The sequence below is a fragment of the Lepus europaeus genome, chromosome 5 (genome assembly GCF_033115175.1).
Source record: "Lepus europaeus isolate LE1 chromosome 5, mLepTim1.pri, whole genome shotgun sequence".
NCBI classification, from domain to species: Eukaryota; Metazoa; Chordata; class Mammalia; order Lagomorpha; family Leporidae; genus Lepus; species Lepus europaeus.
In genome coordinates this window covers 29,523,196-29,546,976 of record NC_084831.1, presented here as the reverse complement: position 1 = coordinate 29,546,976, position 23,781 = coordinate 29,523,196, and the positions used below count along the sequence as shown (strand labels likewise).

Here is a 23,781-nt window from a genome sequence, read left to right as displayed (position 1 = left end):
CTTTCCAAGTTCCTGATGGGGAAACAGGTTTTGCGGGCATCCGAGGCCCTGCTCTGACCCCCAAGATGCGTGGAGCTGCCGCCGGGTGCTCTGGCTGCGTGGAATCCCCAGGGTGCGGGGCACAGGGAGGGCCTGGAGGGTGCGTGCCAGGTCCTAAGCCAGCCCCGCGCCCCCGAGCTGAGCGCGCCAGAGTTGGGCCGGGGAGTGCGGGAGGGGGGCTGCGGAGTCCGGGGCCCGGCGCTCCAGTCCGTTTTTTCTTGCGGATCCCAGGCAGGGGGGCCGGCTCGGGGGTGGGACCGCGAAGGGGTGGGGGGGATTCCCTCCCTCGTGCGAGCGAGCGGAGGACTGGCCCCTCTCCGGGCCGGGAGCTCGGGCCGAGCGGAGGCGCGAAGCAGAGCGCGAGCGCAGGGCGGAGAGCCGCGGCGGCCGCCGGGCTGCGGCTGTGCGCTCGTGGGCTGCGGGGAGCCAGGGCCGCCCGAGCCGCCCCAGAGGGCCGATGCGCCGGGTGGGGCGCCGGCCCCGGAGGGCGTGAGCCGCCCGCAGATTGAGCAATTCGGGATCGGGCAGGCGGGCGGAGCGCAGGCGAGCCGGGCGCCCAGGACCGTCCTGCGGCGGGCGGCTGAGCCGGCCGCGCCCTCGCCCCTCCCGGGCCTGCCCACGCCGCGGCTGGCTGCGCCGAGGTGAGTTACCCCCCGCCCCTTGCCGCCCCGACCTCCTCCTCTCCGGCGTCCCTTTCTTCCAGGACTTGGGCCGCCGCGGGCCCTCCCGTCGGGGGCCCGGGTTCGCTGAGTACCGGGGTCAGACAGCGAGGGGTCAGCGAGCCGAGAGAGCCCCACCTGGACCCTCTCCTGCAAACCCCGCCGCCCCCATCACCCCTCAAGCCAGGGGGCTGCCCTCTCCCCGCTGCTGCCTAGGGCTCCCCTCAACCTGGCAGCCCCGGGATGATCATCCTCACCCACAGTCCCAGCTCCCCGGGCCCGGCCAGCCCATCTCGCGACCCCACCCCCAATCCAAAAGCTCCTGGGGTTCCGGCTCTTTGCCTCGCATTCCCACGGCCCCTGGAGACCCCCACCCGAGTCCCGCAGCCCTGGCCGGATCCGACGTGGCGGCCTGCGTGCCCAAGCGAGGTGGCTCCCGGGTCTGCGGAGCCGGGCACTGAGGGCCGGGCAGTGCGTTTTGGCTGGGGAGACGCAGAGCGCCGGTAGGAGCAGGGACGCACTCTGGATGCGATGCGAGTGTCAGGGGCGGGAGCCCTGCTTTGGAACCGACCCTCGGCCTTGGGGAGCTCCCTTGGATTTTCGGGGCGCAGCTGCGGAGTCGTCGGGTCTGTCTCGCCTCCGCACCTGTTGGAGCCTGTCGAGGGCAGTGAGGAGGGCGGGTGAATGTGCGCGCTCGCGCTCGGGGCGGCGATGGGTGGGGGGTGTGAGGGAGCCTCTCTCCCCTGCCCTGGCTTTTGGGGGCGGGAAGGACTGCCCGAGCACCTGGCTCGGCTCTGGCCGACAGGCTAATCCCGACAGGTCGGGCAGGCAAGTACTTGGTCCCGCCCCCCCGCCCGCCAGCCTGCTCCGCGGCCAAAACTCTGCAGCCCGCAGCCGGGCAGCCGTGCCTGGAGAGCTGATGAGAAATTATCAGGATAGTTTACATTTTTGGGTCTGTATCCGGCCCCTGACAGAGTACCAATTTATCCTGATACTGTCGTAGGCAAGAAGGTGAAAGTTATTGCAGCCCTCTGCTGCTACCGCCTCCCCGCCTTCAGCAAATCCTGCCCCCCCCCCCCCCAGGCTGTGTCCCCCTGTCCAAAAAGCCTCCTCCCTTCCCGGGACCGCCTGGCTCCTCCAGCCTCTTTCTTCTGTCTCCCGCCCCAGCTCTGTCTCTGTCCCAGCCCCTCTGCCCCCTCCGGTGGTCCATTCCCAAAGCCTGCTGGTGCCCTGGGTGGCAGAGCTGGCGGCGCCTTGCCCAGTGCTCCGGACACCAGGCCTGGGAGAGCTGCTGCTCACCAAGTCTGTAGCTCCTGGGCCTTTCCCTTCTCCCTCCAGGTTTCTTCCTCTATAAAAGCAGAGTCATTTCCTCCTCCAGCGTGGCAGGTGGGGGCAGGCACCAGGTGTGGGTCCCTCAGCTCTACCTGGCAGAGATGCCCTTCCTTCCCCAGACCAAGGCCAAGGCCTCCGTCCATTTCTGTCCAGGAGGGTGATAGGACCTGCGTGTGCCATAGAGCCCCACGCCCGAGCAAATCAGACGGAGGACCTGTAACAGACACAAGGCAGATCTGCTCCAGGGGAAGTCATCAGCTCCGATCTCCTCTCTCAGCCCTTGTGGCATCCACATGTGTGCGCCAGGCTGTTGGGGGCCAGGGCAGGGGGCAGCGAGCTGGAGAGAGGCGGAGCCTCTAAGGCAGGGACCTGCGCCCCTCTGGGACTTGGTGCCACAAGTCTGAGACCTATCCAGTGTTTCAACTCAGACTTCACATAAGATTCTGAAGGTCCAGCTTCCCTTTTTAAAAAAAAAAAAGGAAGATCTGGCAACACCGAGCCGTCATTTCTGCCTGTCCACGGTCAGCTGGAGTTGAACAGCACAGGTGCCTTTTACGTGGGACATCTGCCTTGCCATTTGCCTTTGCTCAATCCATTGCTTGTACCCTTGAAAGAGATCAGCTCAGCCCCCATGCGAGCAGGGTTGAGTTATGTGTTTGTTTGTTTTTCTCTTTCAAAAAAGTGTTTGAAACTCCTCCCATCCCAGAGCTGAGGGAGGTCAGTGTCACTTGGTCCAGTGAAACTCACATTTGGACCCTCCTCCTGGTTGCTCAGCCGAGATCGTGGATTCACGTGGGAGTGGGCCAAAAGATCGTCGCTGGGTGAGTGTGTCAAGGGCTGGCTGGGGTGTTAGTTAGACCCTGGAAGGGTGGAGAAGGAGTCGGAGGGGACGGGAGGAAGGTGGAGGAAGGGGAGGTTTGCCGGACACTACCCTTGATGCGCCCGCCCGGCTCCACACAGGGTAGGCGCGAAGAGCGCAGAGATGCGCAGGAGAACTGTCCCAAGGTCCCCAGGGACACCGACCACACAGTGAGACCACAGCCTCAGAGACTCAGGGCTTCGCACCGAGTTTGCCTGCTGCCGTCTTCCCTGGTGTCTGTCAAAGGGAGGGGCTCAGCTCGGGCTGACAAAGGCCGCAGTTAAAGATCAATCGGATCACTCCGAGTGATCACGTTGGTGCCAAGGCAATCAACCATAAAGAGAAATGCAAATATGGAGACTGCACCACAGCGCTCACTACTAGGAAGGTTACTATCCAGATGATACAGATGTTATACTGCTTTTTACCTGACCATTGGAATGTAGCCACCAAAGGAAGCCTTGGCTATTAAAAAAAAAAAAATCTAGCTAGTTACTGAGTCCTCACTCTGTGCCCAGCACCACTGTAAGCTATTTCCAGTATCCACTCACTTGAGCCATGCTAAAGCAGCCAGAGAAGGAAAACAGGCTCAGACCAGCTAAGCAACTAACTCAAGGCAGCACAGCTACACTGTAGCAGAGCCAACATTCAAATCCGGGCAATGTGACACTCACGCCATCACTCCAAAAGGCCAGCCTCTGAGATGGGGTCCTGGGCGCTGAAGACCCCAGCTGCACATTTGCAATTTGTGGATGGTGAAAGTGCACAGTGGGGGCTGGGGAGGTTGGGGAGGCTTTGGCAGGTCACGGAGGGAGGCCCAGAGGGGCGTGTAGGAGTTGGCAGCTGACGGGGCATTTGGGGGTGGCTGGGGGCATCTCTGCTGGCTCCGGCCACAGCACCAGGTGGGACCCGTCAGCCTCGTATAAACACTTCTCACAGGCAGCTTAACCACTTGAGTGTGTCTGGCCTTCAAAGCCAGCGGGAGAGGCCAAGGAGGGAGGTACCGAACTCCCCTGGGGGATAATGATTTATCTCCTCTGCAGGTGGGCTCTCTGGGGGCCTCCCTGCACCGCCAGGGGGTGGGGGGTGAGGGGGGGACGCGGGGGACGGACACCTTCACAGCCTCGGATTTCTCCTGACTGAGCCCAGGCTCAGCTGGCTCGCAGAGCAAGCCTGTGAAACAGTCACACGCATTCCCATTTTATGGATGAGGACACTGAAGTCCAGATGCATCGGACCAGGGAGGATGGCGCTCCCCCCACCACCCCTGCCGGGGCCCTCCAGGTCCCTGTGTGGGCGTGCCTAGGTGTGCGGGGTACCATGTGGGCAGCCTGCGTGGTACAAGTGTCTGAGTGGGAGCGTGGGATCCTCGAGAGGGAAGCAGAGTTCCTGTCCTCACTCCCAGGTGGGCTCCGGGGCTCAGATGTCCGACTTCCCAGACACATCTCATCAGGGGAGGGGCCGGCTCCCCTGCCCCCATCGCCCCGGCCAGCGGGTGCAGAGACCCGGCTCTCTGCACTGGGGATTATCCCCATTCTCTCTGCCTCTGGCCAGGGCGGGCACTGCTGCCTCTTTTATCCCCTCACAAAGGCCAGGCCCGCCGGGCCTGCTGTGTCAGAGTTTCTGTGGCTGGAGGGAAGCCTTACTTCCTTTTCTCCCACCAAGCCCAGAGGGCTGTACAGCGTGCCGGCTCGCGGGGGCCACTGTGCTAGCTCCGGCCCAGGTGAAAGGCGCGTGGGTGACTGAGCACCGGGACCAGCCGGCTGTGGGGTCACTCAGAAAGGGCAGAGAGAGCTCCTCTTCAAGAGACAGGGTCTTACTGCAGCAGGAGGGCTGTAGGGTAGACGTAAAGGAGGACTTCCTGTTGGAGCTGGCCACTGTTAGGCAGGGGTGGGGCTGGCCGGCTCCCAGAATTGAGACTCACCCGTGAGCCATAGTTTTGGTTTGAGCGACCACAATAGTCCAGCCACTGGGGCAACAGGCCCTGGTCCCATCTTAGGGAGTCGGGAGTTCTGTAGAGCAGCAAGAGGATCAGGTTTCTTCTCCAGAGGTGCCAGGTAGGTAACTGTGCTATTCAGACACTCTGAATTCTAGTGGCCTGGGTAGGGGACTTCGTGGGAAGGTAGGAGGCCCAGGCTGGGACCCTCCTAAAACCACAGAATTAACCTTTCTTGCTTTCCTCCCCCACCCCGACAGGTTGGTTTGTGGAGTGCTGCTTGCTGAAGGGACAGACACACCATTGCGCATGTGACACCCGGAGGTGCCCCCCTGAGGAGCACTGCTTTGGAGAAGCTCCCTTGGGCTGATGGAGAATTGGGCTCCCCACACCCTCTCTGTCTCCAGCTGAGATTATGGTGGATTTGGGCTCCGGCCCAGGCCTGGGCCTCCGGCTGCTGACCCAGCCCCGGAGGCGTTAGCAAGAGCCCTGCGCCATCCCCAGACACCAGCCCTCCTCCCAGGGGCCTGGAGCTGGCGAGTGACTATGCGGCTTGGACTGTGTGTGGTGGCCCTGACTCTGAGCTGGGTGCACCTTGCTGCCGGCAGCCGGGGGATCAGGGGGAAGAGGCAGAGGCGGAGTAAGTACCGGAGTGGGCTGGGCCACAGCTGGCCTTGGCAGTGGGAGGGGGCCGCCTGGGGATGCGGGGGCTCGGGCAGTTTCATTGACATGACCGCCACTGGCTTCTACTTTGTCTCTTACAGCTTTGTAGATCACGCAGAGGATTATCCTGGTTGTGTATTATCCAGTGGGTGGATTAATTAGCTGCGATTACCCACCCTATCCATTACTCACTTTGTTTTCCCCCGGTAGAAGGCTTCCTAGATGAAGCCCTGTCTTGGGAGGATCCAGTGCGTGGATTACGCCTTTGGGGATTATGCCCTTTGACATAACACCAGCTTTGTGTGGTATCCATGGAGATGCCCCCACCCCCGCCCCGCCGTGTGCTTGCTGGGTTGTCTCCTCGCTGTCCCGGGAGTTCAAGGCCCCTTTCTTTTAGTGGGAACTGAAGTGTAGCCCTCAGCCCTTTGGGCCTGGAAGACCCCATCTTGCCCACGGGTAACAGGGCTTCCTCTGTCCCGGCGGATGGGGCAGGAGCAGTGGGCTGGGGTGGGGGGGGTTGTTGACTCTCCTCGGCTTTTAAACCATGATGGGGGGTGGGGATTCGGGGAGCAGCAGGGAGGCAGGCAGGCAGGGGTCTGGCCTCCTGCTCTGCGGACCAGGGGGGCTTTGCTTTTCTGTGCTTCCCGTCATGGGCTTGCATGGAAGCTATCACTGGATAAAGGATTCTCGCGGTTTGCAAAGGCAAACAAGATCCTGTCGTGGTCCCGTGGTCCTGGGTGGGCGCTAAAACAGGGGAGAAAGTGGCCTGTGGACACACAGTGTAGGAAGGGCACGGCAGCTTTCTTCAAAACAGAGCTTGATAGAGTTCAAGATGGACCCGCCCTACCCCTGCCCCCACCCCCACGGCCCCCTGGCCGGGCATCTTCAGCTGCTGCTGGACACTGACAGAGATAGGGCCGTTCTGTGTGGGTGTGGCCTCCAGGAGGGAGCAGGGAGGGGAGGGCCTCTCTCTCTAGACATCCCCCCCCCCCCACAGAGGCTGGAAGTCCTTCCCAAGTCTAGCCTACTGCGTCTTGCTTTGCTTTTCCCTGAGGTTGGCCCCTGGAGTCTGACAGGCCGCTTGGAGTTTTGTTGGGTCTCCGAGGGAGTGGCCAAGGCCAGGACTCAGCCCAGGGAGAGGAGCTCAGAGAACTGGTGAAGCTGAAAATCCCGAGCTTAACAAACAATTAGAGACAGCTCGGTTCCATTGGCCATGGTTTCCCTCCGTCCTCCTCTGCCGGGGTGGGGGGGCAGTGTTTGGGACGCCCCGGGCCAGGCGCGGTGTAGCGGCCACAGTTAGTCCTCTCTGCTTCCGAAAGGAGAGGAGCTGCTCACACTCAGGGAGCACACTCGAGTGGCTCTGTTCACATTCACACGCGCCACACCCCCACCTAGCCTGGGACCTAAGGCCCGGGTTCAAGTCTGTGGAACTGAAAAGGAAGTACTGGCTATTGCAGAGGGCCTGGTCCTAGCAGTGGCCAATGCAGTGGACTTTCTAATGCCCCCTTTAAAAGCATGTTTATTTATTTGAGGGGCAGAGAGGCAGAGAGAGCTGTTTCCTGCTGGTTCACTTCCCAAAGGCCCTTGATGATTGGGGCTGGGACAGGCTGAAGCAAGAGGCCTGGAACTCAGTCTGGGTCTCCCATGTGGATGGCAAGGGACCCAACACTCCAGTCACTCCCCGCCAGCCATCACCTGCTGCCTCCCAGGGTCTGCAGAAGCTGAAATTGGGAATGGAGCTGGGACTCAAACCCAACAAGTCAAACCCAACCACTCCCTGATGAGATGTGCGTGCTCCATTTTTTTTTTAAGATTTAACTTTTTGTAAGGCAGAGTGACAGAGAGGAAGGAAAGGAGAGAGCGAGAGAGAGAAAGAGAACTTCCATCCACTGGTTCACCCCCTAAATAGCCACAACAGCAGGGGCTGGGTCAGGCCCACGCCAGGAGCCTGGAACTCCATCTAGATCTCCCACGTAGGTGGCAGGGCCCAAGCATTTGGGCCACCTTCCTCTGCTTTCCCAGGTGTATTGGCAGGAGGCTGGATCAGGAGTAGCCAGGACTTGAACCATCAATACGGCATGGGATGCCAGCCTTGCAGACGGTGGCTTAATCCACTGTGTCACAAGGCCGGCCCCCTCACAGCCATTTAAAAAATGTCTATGTTTTATTTTTTGCTTGAGAGAGAGAGAACTACGCCCACGTTTGGTACAGCCACCTTGAGCAGCCTCAGCAGCACGTAAACCAGCTGTTATTACAAAGCAAAGCAGGGGACAGATGCCCCTGATGGTGAGAGTCAAGGGTGTGGGAGGTGTAGGGGAGGCCTCAAGGGTGCAGCCAGAGCCCCGGATGTGTGGGGGCTCAGGGAGATGTGAGAGAGACTGCGGTGAGGTAGGCCTTGTTCACAAAAATCACCGTCCTAAAGCTGAAATGTATACTGTATTCCTGCACAGGACTAGAGTAAGGATTACATAGAATTAGATATTAATACTAGTAGGTATAATTAATTGGAGAGAGAGAGAGAAAGACAGTGTGTGTGTGTGTGTGTGTGTTCCCATCCACTGGTTCACTTTCCAAATGCCTGCCCTGGCCAGGGTTCAAAGCCAGGAGATTGGAACTCAATCCAGGTCTCTCACATGAGTGGCAGGGACCCAAGAACTGAGCCACAACCTACTGCTGCCCAGGGTCTATATTAGCAGGAGGGCTGGAGTCAGCTGACAGCAGGTACTTCGGGTTGAACCCGGGTACTCCAATGTGGAACACAGGCCTGTTAACTCGTGTCTTAACCACTGGGCCAAGTGCTGATGCTGTATCGATGTATTGTTAACAACCTTTGTAAGATGTGTAAAAATAAACAGCTTGTGGGCCATTTTGTCCCAGGGTTTCCCAGGGAGTCGGGGGAGAAAAGAGGGAAGACCGGGACACTGTGCGTGCTGCCGGGGCCTCCTGACAGCAAGGAAGGTCCCTGGGCATCCTGGGGGCAGCCGCGGGCTTGCAGTGTTGGGCAGCCCTGGGGCCATGACTGACAGCCCACAGCTGCACCTCAGTGGCACTGGCAGGACACCATGGGGAGACCTGAGCCTTGGTCAGGAATGTCTGATCTCCGTGTCCCACTGGGGGTCTCCCTGCACCGAGGGAGAGAAACTGAGCAAAGAACTCCTCTTTGGCCATGAGCTGTGACCACCCCCGGCCAGGACGCCTTCCTCCTCCTCCTCCTCCTCCTCCTCCTCCTCCTCACTCATGCAGGACCGTCCCCTCCTTGAGCCCCTGGCTTCTCACTGGCCTTTGTGACTGCCTTTTCCCACCTGGAGTCCCTGCACCTCCCCGACACCTCCTTCCCGCCCCATCGCGCTCCCGAGTACTCCCCTTACCCAGCCCCTTCTATCCGCTTCCTGGGTGCCTGCCCGGTCCTGCCCCATGTCTTCCCTGAGCCCTGACTTCCCAAGAGCTGGAGTTGCCCCTCCTCACCACCCACCAACACTGACCATCCTTAGGGTCCCTCTTCCTTCCCTGAACCCCCGTTCGTTCCCGGGGTCATTCAGCGAATGTTCCCCAAATCCGCAGATTCTGCCTCTGGAGGGCAGACCTGAATGTTGAGGAGCCCACACTAGGGGGGAGGTGCCAGTTCACCCCCATGTCGTGACGACTGCACACGCAGGAAGCTGGGGGTCCCGGAGCAGGCACAGCGTGTGTGTTCAGGAAGTGTGGGGTACAGCTAGGAGCAGAGTGGAGCTCTCGGGAGCCCCCAGGGCTGGAGCAGCTGTGCTCCTGGTGGTTTTGAATACTGGGGAGCTTTTCTGCCAGAAAGCAGGGTTCTGCTACTCAAAGTCAAGCCCCAGGCCCCATTAGGATAGAGCGCCATGAGCCGCCTGGGGCTGAAGGCAGGCTCCCGGGGACAGGGTGCTGCTGCCACAGTGGGCACAGCTCAGACCGCGGTCAGCTCTTGCCCTGCAGAGGAGTTTGGACTTGACCTGCCTTGAGCTGCAGGTGACCTGGAGCCCTTGGGGGTTTTTAGTCCAGGGAGCACCTGTTCCAGCTGCAGTCCAGGTCGGGGAAGGGGGCCTGAGGTTAGAGGTAAACGGGCTCCTTTGAAAGGCTGTTTGGCCCAGGTGAGAGCAAGCGAAGGTGCGAGCCCACAGCTGAGCTGCAGTCCTGGGTCTTCCCACGGCGGCAGGCTGGCGGCTTGAACGGGCAGCAGATGACCCTGGGCGAGAAAACTGCAAGTCGAGACGGGAACCTCCTGGAAGTTCCTGTGCCCCTTCCTCTGGCCCCATCCTCTCTCCCCCATCCTGGCCAGTGGAACACAGGTCTCTCTTTCCGAAACTAGGTCCTCCCTCCTAGGCCAGACTCCACCATCAACCCAGGTCATCCCTCCTCTGGGTCAGGATGCGTTCTCTCTACCCCTCCCCCACTGACCCGGTCTAACTCTTCCTAACCAGCTCCCCTCCCACGCTTGAGTGAATACGCTCACCACCCCTACCCTGAGCCGCTCTCTTGCTATATCCCAGACCCTGCAACCCCTGGGCAGCCCTATTCAGCGGGGAGAAGGGAAGGGACCCCTTCACTGGGCTCCCATCCAGGAATAAGACGGTCTCTGCCCTCTCTGGTAGAGACAAAGACATAGCCGTTAATAACAATATGGAGTGAAGTTTGCCATGACGGATTCAAGCTCTGAGGGTTCAGGAACAGAGATTAATACTCCCCTAGACTTCCCAAGGATGTGGGATCAGGGAGGGCTTCCTGGAGAAGGTGATTTTAGTTCCCAGTCTTGAAGGAGTCGGTCAGGCTCAGGAGCAGGCAGAGAGGAGTCCAGGCAGGGAGGCCAACTTGTGGGTAGGTTTTGTGGGCACCATGGGTTAAGCAGTCTCTTGGGATGCCCGCATCCCAAATCAGAGTGCTGGTTCAAATTCCAGCTCCAATGCTTCCAATCCAGCTGGGAAGGCAGTGGATGATGGCTCCAGTACTTGAGTCACCTGTCACCCATGTAGGAGACTAGGATGGAGTTCCCGGCTCTGGTCTTTGGCTGCCCCAGCTCGCTTGCTCTCTCTCAGTATGTGTGTGTGTGTGTGTATCATTCTGCCTTCTAAATAAATAAAGCATTAAAAAAAAAGAAGAAGAAGAAGGGCAACTTGAGAAAAGACCCATACATGTGAAGGCGTGCGATGTGTCCAGAGAAACAAAAATCCTCCGTACAGCTCAGGGGCAGTGTGGAGCGAGGAGGTGGGTGGGGTCATCTTGTCCAAGCATTGGAGGCCAGATAAGACGCTGGTATGTATTCTGCAGGTGTCTGGGAGCTGTCGGCTGGGTAGACGTGCTGCTGTCAGAGTTCTGGTTTGTGAAAGTTGGGACCTAGGAGCAGTATAGCCTCTAGGGAGTGTGTACCAAAAGTCATTCCTCAGGGAGGGGCAGGGGCTGGGCCAACCTGGGGCCAGGCTGCGTCTCAGCTTAGCGACTTGGAAGGGTTTTGCACAAGGATGAAGGAGGCTGAGGAGGGCACAGCTGTGCCTCGCTGGATCAGGGCTGTGCGCTGGGGACGGCAGAGCTGTGCAGGAGTGCGGAGGGTTGGAGCGCACGGGGAGGCAGGCTCTTTCCCCTCCTGAGCCCCTTCCCCTTCACAGAATTCCCTCAGCCTCCTCCTCTGCATCCGTCCAGCCGCCTTGACAGCAGGTGCCCTCCTGGGAGGGAGCTTTCTGGCCGGCCACGCCCACCCTGCCTCTCCAATGCAGCAAGGCCTGTGCTGTGCTCCATTCCACGGATGCCCGGAGCCCTTGCACAGGCTGGTCCTGCTGCGTGCTGGCCTCTCCCCAGCTTACTGGGGCGGCGGGGGTGTGTCTGTGTGTGTGCCCTCCACAACTCACCCGTGTATAACCAGCTCAGCTTCTCTCACTTCTTGATGGACTTTTAAAAGTGTGGGTGGTTTTTGTTGTTGTTGTTGTTTTGTTTTTGCTGAGAAAGAGAGAGAGAGACCTTGCATCAGGGTCTCCCACGTGGGTGACAGGGACCCAAGTACTTGGGCCATTTTCTCTGCCTTAACAGGTGCATTAGCACGAAGCTGGATCAGCAGCAGAACAGTCAGGACTCAAACCAGCATTTTGTATCTATATGGGATGCCAGCATCACAGTTGGCAGCTTAACCTGCTATGCCACAACACTGAACCCCAAAGTTTTTCTTTTAATAGACATTTTTCTTTATGTTTTCGAGAGGCAAAGAGATAGAGAGAGCTCCTATCCTGAGGTTCATTTCCCAAATGCCCACAGTGGCCTGGGCTAGGCCGGGTCAAAGCCAGGAGCTGAGAACTCAATCCAGGCCTTCCACACGGCTGGCTGGGATTCCACTACTTGAGCCACCCCCACCGCCTCTTCCCAGGGTGCACTTTGGCAGGAAGATTAAATTGGGGGCAGAGCCAGGAATTGAACCCAGGCACTTCGATGTGAGACACTAGACCAGACACCTGCCCTTGTTTCTAAAATGTTTAACTGACATATGACGTACGTATTTATGAGGTACAGGGTGCCACTGCAGCACTCGTGTACGACGTGTAATGATCAGAGCAGCATAACTGAGCTATCCATCACCTCAAACATTTATCATGTCTTTGTGTAAGACTTAAAATATGCTCTACTATTATTTTGAAATGTGCAATCAGTTGGTGTTACACTAGTCCCCATTGTTAGTGGGGAGATTTGCCCCTCCACCCCGTATTCAACTGTCCTCTCTCCACCACGTCCCACGTGCTCTGTGCCATGGCCAGAGTCTTGGATCCTCAGGTATTGGCTTGTCGCTGTGCCAAGCCTTTTTTTTTTTTTTTTTTGTAAAGATTTATTTTATTTATTTGAAAGACAGAGTTAGAGAGGTAGAGACAGAGAGAGAGGTCTTCCATCCACTGGCTCACTCCCCAGATGGCCACACTGGCTGGAGCTGTGCCGATTCGAAGCCAGGAGCCAGGAGCTTCTTCCTGGTCTCCCATGTGGGTGCAGGGGCCCAAGGACCTGGGCCATCCTCCACTGCTTTCCCAGGCCATAGCAGAGAGCCGGATTGGAAGAAGAGCAGCTGGGACTAGAACCGGTGCCTATATGGGATGCCGGTGCCCCAGGTCAAGGCTTTGACCCACTGCACCACAGCGCTGACTGCCCCTGAGCCTTGCCGTCCCACCCCCACCTCCATCAGCTCTCCCCTCCTTTCTATATCCCTCCTCTGGCTTCTCCTCCAACTCCGTCCTTTCCACTCGCTCCTCAGCCCACTGTGGTTTGGCTCCCATCCGCCCTTCTCAAGGTCACCCAGTCAATGACTACTAATGGTCGAGTCTTGTAGGTTTGCGTCCAGGCCAGCCAACCTTGGCCTCCTCCCAGCCCTGGTTCCCAGAGACCTCTCCCTTGTCCATCAGCCCTCTCTGGGTATCCTCCCACCTCCCCAAGGACTCCTCATTTTCTTGCCCCAGCCCCTCTCTCCCTCTGCTTCTCTCTTCAAGGCAGGTGTTGCCCCTGCTTCAGCCTCTTCTCACCAGCCTGGGGCTGCCCTTCTGCCGCCATGGGTTTAGCCGCCTGTGACAGCTTGCACGGACCGGTGATCCCCAAGCTCTCTGCTCTCTGCCCTCCGGTCCTTGCAACCCTGCTCACCAGGGTGGGTGACAGCCCGTGTGCTGCTGGTTGATTCTGGCATCACGACAGCGTTCTGCAGGCTGGCGCCTCCCTCTTACTGCTCTTGGCTTCCCGGATGCTTTTCTGTCGCCCCTGCCTGTCTCTCGGCTCCTTCTCGGGCTCCGTGTTGCCACTTCTTTCTCTGCCCCTCTCTTCTCACACTGCAGGCCATTCGTGAGCCATCCTTGGATCTCCGTGCCATGGATGACTGTTGCCCTGAGGAAGACTCCATGTTTCAATCTCCAGCCAAAATGTTTCTCTTGAGTTCCAAACCCACGTGTCCTTCTGCATCATGGGCTCCTTCTGGAGGCCTCATGCGAACCACACACCCGACGTGTGTCTCACACCTACACTCTCGTCTCCCACCTACCCTGCCCCCCTCCTGTACCCCTCTAGCTCCCTTTATTCAAGCCCAGCGCCTCCCAATCACCTTGACTTGTGCTTTGCTCTGAGCCTCCCCCAACTTCCCCATCACCTGTTCCTGTGGATTCTGCTGCCTCACTAGCTTTCCCTCCTCTTGGTCCAGCCTCAGCTCTTGCCCCCTGGAGGGCTAACCTGGAAACCTTGCCCCCACTTTTGCCCGCCTCACAGTCATTCTCCCTTCTATGGGAGTGATCCTGCTACCCTTGGGATCCTGACTGTGTGTGCTGTTTTAACCCTTTCTTTAGATCAGAGTCTGAACTCCTTTACGTGAGCTCGACACCTGTGCACATCTGGCCCCTGCGTCTCTCTCCAGCTGCACAGCTGGCCACTCACTCCGCACCCCTGCCGTGCTGACCCCCGAGTGTGTCACTGACCACTGAAGACAAATGCCCTGGGGATTTCTTGCCAGTTGAAAGGGAGGTAGACAGAGGCAAACTGAGAAGGCCTTTTGCAAATCTGTCCCTTGAAAAGGTGACAGGGAAGAAAGGCAGGAAGGGGTGGGACCGTGGAGCTGTTGCGGGCTGCTAAGAGGACATGGGGCAGGAAGCCCGAAAGGAAGCATTCATTCCGACGATGAATTAAGTAAGAGCAGTGAGTAACAGAGGATGTCACAGCCTTGGAGTGGAAGTGCCACCTAAAGTCCACAGTGACATATTCATCCGTAGCACAGCCCAATCACATGAAGGCCCAAGGTTGAAAAACCATCCTAAGCCCGCCCCCTCCAGCAGCTCCACTGCGATTTGTGCTCAGATAATGACGAAACCAACAAGAACTATAGTAACATAAAAAACTTACTGGTTAATTAAATAGTAACATTGACTCTACAAATAAATTGTGTATTTTTTTAATCAAGGACTGGTGTTTGGCACAGCTGTTAAGTTGCTGCTTACGACACTGGCGTCGCATATCGGAGTGCCTGGTTAGAGTCCCAGCTACTCCACTCTGACTCAGTTTCCTGCTAATGCCCACCCTGGGAGGCAGTGAGTGATGGCTCAAGTGCTTGGGTCCATGCCACTCACGGGGGAGACATGCATAGATCCCTGGCTCTTGGCTTCAGCCTGGTCCAGCGCCAGCTGTTGTGGGAGTTTGAGGAATGATCCAATCAATGGAAGATCTCTCTCTGTCTGTTTCCATCTCCCTCTTTCTGTCTGTCTGACTTTCAAATAAAATGTAAAAGATGAAAAAAGTGGGACCGGCACTGAGGCATAGTGGGTGGGGCTACTGCCTGTTGTGCCAGCATCCCATATGGGCACAAGTTCATGTCCCGGCTGCTCTACTTCCGATCTAACTCTCTGCTATGGCCTGGGAGGGCAGTAGAAGATGGCCCAGGTGCTTGGGTCCCTGTGCCCACATCAGGAACCTGGAGAAGGCTCCTGCCTCCTGGCTTCAGATCCGCCCAGCTCTGGCCATTTTGGCCATTTGGGGGGCGGATGGGCCAGAGGATGAAGGATCTCTGTCTCTCTGCCTCTGCCTCTGCCTCTCTGTAGCTCTGTCTTTCAGATAAATAAATATTTAGAAAATAAAAAAAGAAGAAAGTAGAAGTTAATTGATCAGTCTGTCTGTACTCTCAGTGGTCATGCCCCTACTGTTATCATCACTCTGGCTTTTCTGTGCTGTTGACTCTCTATATCTCTGGGTTCCCCATCCCTGGAGTCAACTAATTGTGGATCAAAAATACTTAGAAAAACAATTGTGCCGTCCTGAGCATGTATAGACCTTTTTTTCCTAGTCCTCATGCCCTAAGCAAAACAGTACAACAATAATTTCCATAGCGTTTATTAACAATACAGTATAACAATGATTTCCGCAGCATTTGTTAACAATGAAGTATAACAATGATTTCCATAGCATTTATAAACAATACAATATAACAATGATTTCCACAGAATTATTAACAATACAATAAAACAATGATTTCCATAGCATTTACACTGCATTAGATTTTAGAAGTCCCCTAGAGGGCTGGTGCTGTGGTGCAGTGAGTCAAGCCACTGACTGCAGTGTAGGCAGCATCCCATATGGACGCCAGTTCGAGACCTGGCTACTTCACTTCTCATCCAGCTCCCTGCTAATCTGCTGGGAAACCAGAGGAAAATGACCTGAGCACTTGGGCCCCTGCACCCACATGGGAGAACTGGATCAAGCTCCTGGCTCCTGGCTTCAGCCTCATTGCAGCCTTTGGGGAGTGAACCAGCAGATGGAAGACCTCTCTCTGTCTCTGCCTCTCTTTGTAACTCTGCCTTTCAAGTAAATACATAAATCTTAAAAAGAAAAAAGAAGTCATCTAGAGATAACTTAAGGTATATGAGCAGGTGTCTGTAGGTTGTATGCCCACACCATGTTGGTTGATTCGTGCGTTGGCAGATTTTGGTACTGGGGTGGGTGGGGGGAGCAGTCCTGGCATCAAAGTATACTTTGTCCCCTCTGCCTGCTACCCAAGCTGGCTGAGAAATCTTGTTCAAATAATTTAACCTCTCCATTTCATCTATAAAAATGAGGATTAATAATAGTAAGAGTTCCTTCCTCAGGGGTTGTTGTAAGGACTAAATGAGTTAATATTTACCAAGCTCTGAGAACAAGGGCTCAACATTTGGTGATAAGCTGCTGTCCTCATTATCATTGTGTGGCAATGATGATTGGTGTCTTTGTTTTTCTCTTCCTCTTTCTTCCCCTCGGCTTCCTAGCTCTTCCCCGTCTGTTGTTCAGAAGCCAGGAAGCATCTTGGGGCAACCAGGGGACTTTAGAAAAATCCGTGGAGAATGAAATTACTAGAAAAACTTATATTGGTGCCAAAAAGTTTGAAATCCCATGCACACAAGGGGTCTTCAGAATGTTTGCGGAAAGTGCATGTTATGCAAAAACTGTGCACGAATTTCAGGGATTTTCTTGCACCAAAAATAAATGGATGTTTCCATTTTGTTTCCCCATGAACCCTTGGAAGTGCCCTCTCAGCAGCCATCCAGAGTGGCCCCTGTATCAGTCCTTTCCATGGGCGGGGAAGGGAGGCAATTCCGGGTTTTTGCCAGGTTTTTCCCAGGATTCCGGGTTTTGCCCAGGCTCAGACTGAAGTCTACTTTTAGTGTGGGTCTGCCACACTGCGCCATCTCCTACCACCTTGCTCCTGACTTTCCTAGCTCCCTGTCTCCAGCCAACATCAACAGCTGCTTGCTGCCTGGGTCTCCTAAGCGGCTCATAGCTACTGTCTTTCCTTCTTCACTCTCTTCTCTTCCCATGGGCCTCTTTCACTGTCTGGCCCCATGGTTCACACCCTGGCTGGACACCTGGGTTCCTGGGCTCTGCACGCCTCTCCCTGCCTGTTGGCCTTAATTGCCTACCAGTCGTATTCCCTGAGCATCCCTCAATCTGTCCTTTCCTCCCCTTCTCCACTGCACAGCCTTGTTAAGTCTGTCTCACCGTTGTGACCTGGAAGCTGCATCAGCTTCCTTGCAGGTGGTTCTTGGGTCTCGGGTCTCTGCCCTGGTTGCCCGAGGAACCTTTCCACTCGGTTCCTTGGACCACCCTTACCTCTCCTTAACATTTTCCCAGGGTTCCCTGTCGTCCAATCAGCTCTGAAAAGGTTCCAAGAAAAACTCAGCCCAACAAGGGCTCTGTGGCAAGACTGTTGGGGAAATGGAGCCTACTCTGTCCCTGTTTTCAAGAGTCACTTGTGTAGGAGTGTGACAAAATTGCAAGAAGCCTTGTCCCCAAGGATCCTGTCCAGATTTGTCTGTTCCCCTGGTTCCAGACCTGACAGGTTGCGGGAGGATCTTGCATCCTCCTGTTAACGCTTGGAGGAATGGTGCTCTGGGGAGCACTCAGGGGGAATGGCCACTACAAGCCTGACTTCTCTTTCCCTAGTGTGGTAAAAAGTGACGTTACATTGCTGCTCCCTGCTGGCGCGCCCCTTCCCACCCCCACCGAGCATTATCTGCCGTTTTCCTGTGGGTAGTTCTATGCCTCCGTGGTCCTGCCTCTACCACAGCCCTTTCCTCTACTCCCTGCAGACAAAACTCCATTAATTCTTCAGGAGTTGGCCCCACTGGTGCCTCGCTGGTGAACCCTTTCCCTCTCTGCATTTTGGGTGCACCACTGCCTGGCCTGGGGCCGTCAGCCTTTTCCTGTTTGCAGGCCCAGTGGAAGGACCAGCACCTCTCCTGTTGGGTTTCTTTGCCTCCCTGCACTCACAGTGGCCTGGCCAGTGGGAGGCACTTGGTGACTGCCGGTAACTAGTGAATGGCACACAAGATCCAAGGAACGGAAGGGTCACACTGTCCCAAAGGATGGGTCTAAGCCAGACTCCCTCAACCCCAGCGCCATTGGCATGTTGGATCAAACAGTTCCTGGTCATGCCTCCTACATTGTCAGGTGTCCAGCAACAACTCTGGTCTCTACTCCCTTGATGCCAGCAGCAAGCCCTCCGCCACTGCCACCCCAGCTGTGACAATCAAACTTGGCCAAATGTCCCCTGGGAAGCACAAACCTCCTGGATGAGACCACCGTTCTGGACGTGGGCTGCTCCAGTTGTCTTCCTGCCTCTGGGCAGGTGGTCCTATTTTCAGGCAGTTTAAGTCAAATCACAGTTGTCTCAAGATATTCTCAAGGTTAAAAAAAAAAATCCTCCTTCCATACCTGGGGCTCCATTCCTTTTACTCTGGGGAGAGTCGGGCTCAATCCCAGGGAAGGAGTAGCTCCTGGGGATGGTGGAGCAAACAGAGGTGGGGGCGGGGGGGCAAGCTTGTGTTGTGCCTCGAGCTAGGGAGGCCTCTGGCATCCGTGGATGCCCTTGCTCCAGGCCCCTGAAAGAGGATTCTGGGAACTCATGCAAAGTAACCTGCAGAGAGCTGCCAGGCTGGCCGGGGCTTTCTAAGAAGCACGTTCTTTCTGTAACAGAGATGCCCATCTCCTGACTTCCCTCTTCCTGGGAGCCGGGGGCACGGGGTTGGGGGGACAAGGGTTGCTCCTGCAGCCGCCTTTTCACCCTCGCTCCACCCTTGCAGTCAGTGCCGAGGGGAGCCAGGCCTGCGCCAAAGGCTGCGAGCTCTGCTCTGAGGTCAACGGCTGTCTCAAGTGCTCGCCCAAGCTGTTCATCCTGCTGGAGAGGAGCGACATCCGCCAGGTGGGCGTCTGCTTGCCGTCCTGCCCGCCTGGATACTTCGACGCCCGCAACCCCGACATGAACAAGTGCATCAGTGAGTGTGGGTGCTCCCTGGGGGGGGGGGGGGCTGCACGTGCCAGAGATGCTGTACTGGGCGTGGGGGCTTTGAACAACTGGAGGCTGGGGAGAGGGGTAGAAGTGACCCTGAAGAGAGGAGAGGATGCTCCTAAGCCACATTTCCAGCTGCTGGCCAGACATCTCCCCACACTTGCAACTCTATGTCCCCAGATCTTCAGAACCTCATCTTGCCCCTGCGCCCCCTGCACCCCCTGCATTGCCTGGGTCATTCCTAGCCTGGTATGCCACAGACCTGCAGCCAACCTGTCGCTTGTCCCACCCACATCCACTCAATCACCACGTCCTGCCTGCTCCACCTCCTTTCCCTGCTCCCCGCCAGGGTCTTGCCCAGGCCCCCAGCACCTCTCCTGGCCCATTGCTGGAGCCCTTGCTCCTCGTCTCCAGCCCTCATCTGGTTCCTCTCAGTCTGCCCTTTGTGCTGCAGCCAGGACACAGCCCATTCCATCACACTTCCACTGAAAAGCCACTGTTGGCTCCACACTGACCACAGGGAAGTCCAAGTACACTCAGACTGCTCTTCCAGCCTCTTCTCCTCACCCCACCCCAAGGCCTTCTGGCTCTGCTTCTCTGTACCAGCTGGAGCTCCACATGCTCCAAGTCACATGTGGCCCCTGTCTTCTTCCCATCTCCGTAGCTGCAGCCTTGACACCGTGGGGGCCATGCAGTGAATGCATGCAGGTGCACAGTGCCAGTGCCCTCCCATCTGCTCAAGGTCTTGGATGCATTTCCAGATCTCGGATCAGTGGAGCCCTCATGACAACCTCTGGAGGTGTCAGGACCAAATGGATGTGCTCCCTGTTTCATAGCTGATCTCTGGAAGGGAAATGAGTGGCCCCAGATTAGCCGATGGGGTTCTGATCTTGACTCTGTTACTTGTTCTTCACGTGACTGTGCCCATGTCTTGGCCTCTCGATGCCTCGTCTTTAGTGTGGGAGCTTTAGTTGTCATGAGACGCAGAGGAGGGTGGTGGTGGGGGGAGAGGAGGGGAGCTTGGGGGATGGACATAGGACCCTGGCACCTGCCCTTTTGGTCCCCAGGGTGTTTGGGACAAGGAGTTCCTGGCCCCAGCTCCTGGGGAACTGGCAGCCCAGGCTTCAGGTGCCAGAGATGGGGGGAAGTCAGCCCCACCCACCATCAGTGAAGGGAGAGGTTGTGAAAGACCCTGGAAGCTTCCAGCCAAGCCCTGGGCAACCCACCCTCCCCTGTTTCCTCGGAGGAGAGAACTGGCAGGAGGGAAGCAGGGAGGGCCCCAGGAGCCCAACTAAAGTGGTTCCTGGAACCAGGCCCTGCACACAGAGAGGAATTTGCCCCGAGGTTGCTCCCCTCTCCTCCCAGCAGACTCTCTGTCCTGGGCAGGGGGAGACCCAGAGTTTAGGAGGTTGTCGGTGCCAGCCAAGGGGGGCAGAGGAGGCCACACAGCTGCTCCTTAGGGACCATTCTGTCCCTCTGTCCCACTGGGAGCAGGCTGGTCCCTGGGAAGCCTGAGATGCTGACCACTCCTCCCCCAACTTCTCTGAAACCAGCCTTCCTGGGTCTCCACCTGAGTCCAAGGGCCTGAGACCAGGTTCAGACCAGGGGTGGACAGCAGTGGCAAGAGCCCCAGCAGTCCCCAGAGAGGCCACTTCAGCCTCTTCTCCCCTGTCCTGCCCTTGTCCTTCCTCTCCCTTCCCTGACACTTCTAGGCCAAGGCCTTGCCCTGCATGTTGGGGAGGGGGGAAGGCACTGGGGCCGGGGCTGAGGGAAATGTGCGTTGCAGGCTGGGCTGGAGGCCCCAATCTGGTCCTCTCCGCAGAATGCAAGATCGAGCACTGTGAGGCCTGCTTCAGCCACAACTTCTGCACCAAGTGTCGGGAGGGCTTGTACCTGCACAAGGGCCGCTGCTATCCAGCCTGTCCCGAGGGCTCCACAGCTTCCAATGGCACCCTGGAGTGCGGCAGTCCTGGTGAGCTTCCATGGGCGCTGGGGGCAGAGGGCCCAGGCACTCCCAGAGGAGGGCTGGCTGGGGCTGCAGCCAAGGGAGTGCGGCCTGGGAGAGGGCAGAAAGGCCGTCTCGTGGCTTCTGTGGTTTCGCTGAGGCCCTTCTGGTCCCAGAGGCTCCCCGGGGGGACTGTGGGCTGGGAAGCATTGCTGACCCCCTGCTCCTCTTCTTTCCCCTTCCCTCTCTTGCGGCCAGCACAATGTGAAATGAGCGAGTGGTCGCCGTGGGGGCCGTGCTCCAAGAAGAAGAAGCTCTGTGGTTTCCGGAGGGGCTCCGAGGAGCGGACGCGCAGGGTGCTCCACGCCCCTGCGGGGGACCACGCCGCCTGCTCCGACACCAAGGAAGCCCGGAGGTGCACAGTGCGAAGGACGCCGTGTCCCGAGGGTGAGCTGCAGCCACTGCCTCCCTGGGATTGGGGCTCAGGACCAGGCACAGAGGGCCACTTGTCTCTGAGATGGCCCCAAGACAAGACCCAGGGCTGTCCAACTGGCAGGGAACGGTGCCCCCAGAACCCTGTGCAGTGGGAGCCAGAAGCATGTGAGGCCACCCTCCTTCCGGTCTCCTCATTTCCTCTGAGCTGTAGGGGTTCATGCTTGAAGGGCCCTTGGAGGTCAGATGGGGTGCTAGGAAGGGGCACAGGGTCTCAGAGAGGTGCAGTGACTCAACCAAGGTCGCCCAGCCTGCACTTGGCCATGAGCACCAGCCCCAGAGGTACACAGTTGGGGACGCTGGGGGCTGTTCTGAGAGCTGCATGGAGCACCTGAGAAGGGCTCTTGGCCCTCCAGGATCCTGGGTCTGAGGGAGGCATGGTGAAGAGGAGAACACCTGATGTGCTTTGAGAAGTGGAGGGTGGAAAGGTTCTTGGGAACCGTCTCGGTCCCCAGGCTGCACAGTACCCACGCCGCGTGGTCCTCTGAAGTGGCTGCTACTCAGAGGTGGCCTCGAGGTGACCCAGTCTCCAGGCCTCCTTCCTGCCTTGCCCCGCCCCAGCCTCCTCGCCACCCCCTCTTTGGGCCTTGGCCCAAACGAGGCCCACGTGCTCCCGGTACACCTGCTGATTCTTCCCACCGATGGGGTCATTACAGGGCAGAAGAGGAGGAAGGGAGGCCAGGGCCGACGTGAGAACACCCACAGGAACCTGGCCAGGAAGGACAGCAAGGAGACGGGCGCTGGCTCTCGGAGACGCAAGGGGCAGCAGCAGCAGCCGGGCACAGCCAGGCCGTTCACGACTGCAGGGCCCACCTAGGCCCCGGGTCCAGTGCCAGGCCCGTCCGAAAGAGTTCAACGCTGCTCTGTGTGATGAAGCTTTCCTGGACGGGAATGTCGGGGTTGATGGACACACACCTGGCATCCATCCGTGCACACAAACACACACTCAAACCCCTTGTCCCCAGAGGGAACCAGCAGACACACACACACACACACACATGAGGCCATCAGAAGACACTTCCATCCCCCGGGACCAACAGTACACATTGGCTTATGATGCTCGCAGTAGACATGGCACAGAGAACATTCTGGCATCTGAGCCCATCCTTGCAGCACGGAGTCTTCTGGAGGAACTTCTGGGATCAGATCGGCCAGGAGAGGCTGATGGGAGTCCAAGTTGAAGCCTGATGGGGATCCGGGCTGGAAGTGCCTTCCTGCCCTATCAGGCGCTCCCAGCCAAGTGACTTTATCATTGGAGAGAATTGTTACACATCCATGACGCATATCAGGGCTGACCTGACTCTGAAAACTGCTTAAAAGTTTATTTCAAATTAAAAAGAAATCAACAACAACGCCAGCAATAGCTCCTAGCTCTGAATTCCTTTCCAGGGTGCGAGGGTTGGTGGGGTGCTCATGGGAGCAAGAGGTGACAGGGCCACGTTTCCAGTGATCCCAGCTGGGCCAGAGGGTCAGGGGACAGAGCAGTCGGCTGAGCGCGGAAGCCGGGTCCTGCACAGCCGCGTTACTCAGAGCGCCGTCTGTGGCCGAGTGGTGATGTCGTCCCCCAGGTGGCTTGTAGGATCGTAGGTGCCATCTCAGACCTGACGACCGGGGCCTGCATTTTTAACCAGACTCTCGGTGGTCGGCTTGCACATTTAGGCTGCGGAAGCACCGCTCTAATTAGTCCTACAGATGGAAAAAGGGCCCCTGGCAGCTTGCAGTAGGGCGGACGCTGGTCAGCTATAAAGAAGGACTTTACATTAGAGAGGCGCCAAATCTACAGACTGAGGGCTACTGTGGCATTGCCAGGGCAACGGAGAGCTCAGGCTCTCTCAGATGCAGGGCACAGTCCTACCAAGGCAGCGAGTGGAATGACTTCCTGTGCCGTTCTAAAGTGGCCCCGGGCAGCAGTCTGTGTGCCCGGCTCCGGCCTAGGCACCTGGTCTCTAGCGAGAAGCCAGACACAGGCCTTGCTCTCCTGGAGCCTGGATGTTGGTAGGGAAGGCGGGGGTGCATCGAACGAGTCATCACACAAACAAATGTGTGACAGTTACAAATGGACAGAGGCCAGGCCAGGCCAGCACTGGCAAACGCCCATAGCTGTGAAAGCGCCTGAAATGCAATCAAAATACAAACCCATCATGTCGGGGAAGCTTCTCGGAAGAAGTGCTATTCGAGCTAAGCCCTGAAGGATGAGATGAAGGATTTAAACGGAGACTGCAGGAATTGCATTCTAGACTGGCCCTGCCCAGGAGGAATGTAGGGGCCAGGAATGTAACTCCAAATCTTCTCAGCCACAGTTTAAAAAGTAAAAAGAAACAGAAATTTTAATTGTACCTGTTATTTACCCAACTATACTCTTACTTAACATCTGATCAATATAAAAATTATTAGATCTTTTATATTTTTAAAAACTAGGTCTCCAGCCTTCTGTGTGTGTTTTTACACTTGGAGCAAATCTCAATCTGGATGCCAAATTTTCCCCAGGAATACTTGACCTGTGTTCAGATTTCATGAAAATTACAGTTGAACAAGATTTGCCTACCCAAGCTGCTTCATAAATACTTAAGTTTTCTAATAACCAAGTTGAATATA

General features: G+C 57.1%; 1 protein-coding gene across 1 annotated transcript; it reads left to right on the top strand.

The window, feature by feature from the left end:
- The first annotated feature begins 619 nt into the window (after nucleotides 1-619).
- On the top strand, nucleotides 620-22,535 carry RSPO1 (R-spondin 1). Its single transcript, XM_062193267.1, has 7 exons — nucleotides 620-680; nucleotides 2,713-2,851; nucleotides 5,086-5,465; nucleotides 18,544-18,735; nucleotides 20,572-20,721; nucleotides 20,953-21,141; nucleotides 21,843-22,535. Exons 3-7 carry the CDS (start codon nucleotides 5,372-5,374, stop codon nucleotides 22,001-22,003), a joined length of 786 nt encoding a protein of 261 aa, XP_062049251.1. The 5' UTR covers nucleotides 620-680; nucleotides 2,713-2,851; nucleotides 5,086-5,371; the 3' UTR covers nucleotides 22,004-22,535.
- The last annotated feature ends 1,246 nt before the right edge of the window (nucleotides 22,536-23,781 follow it).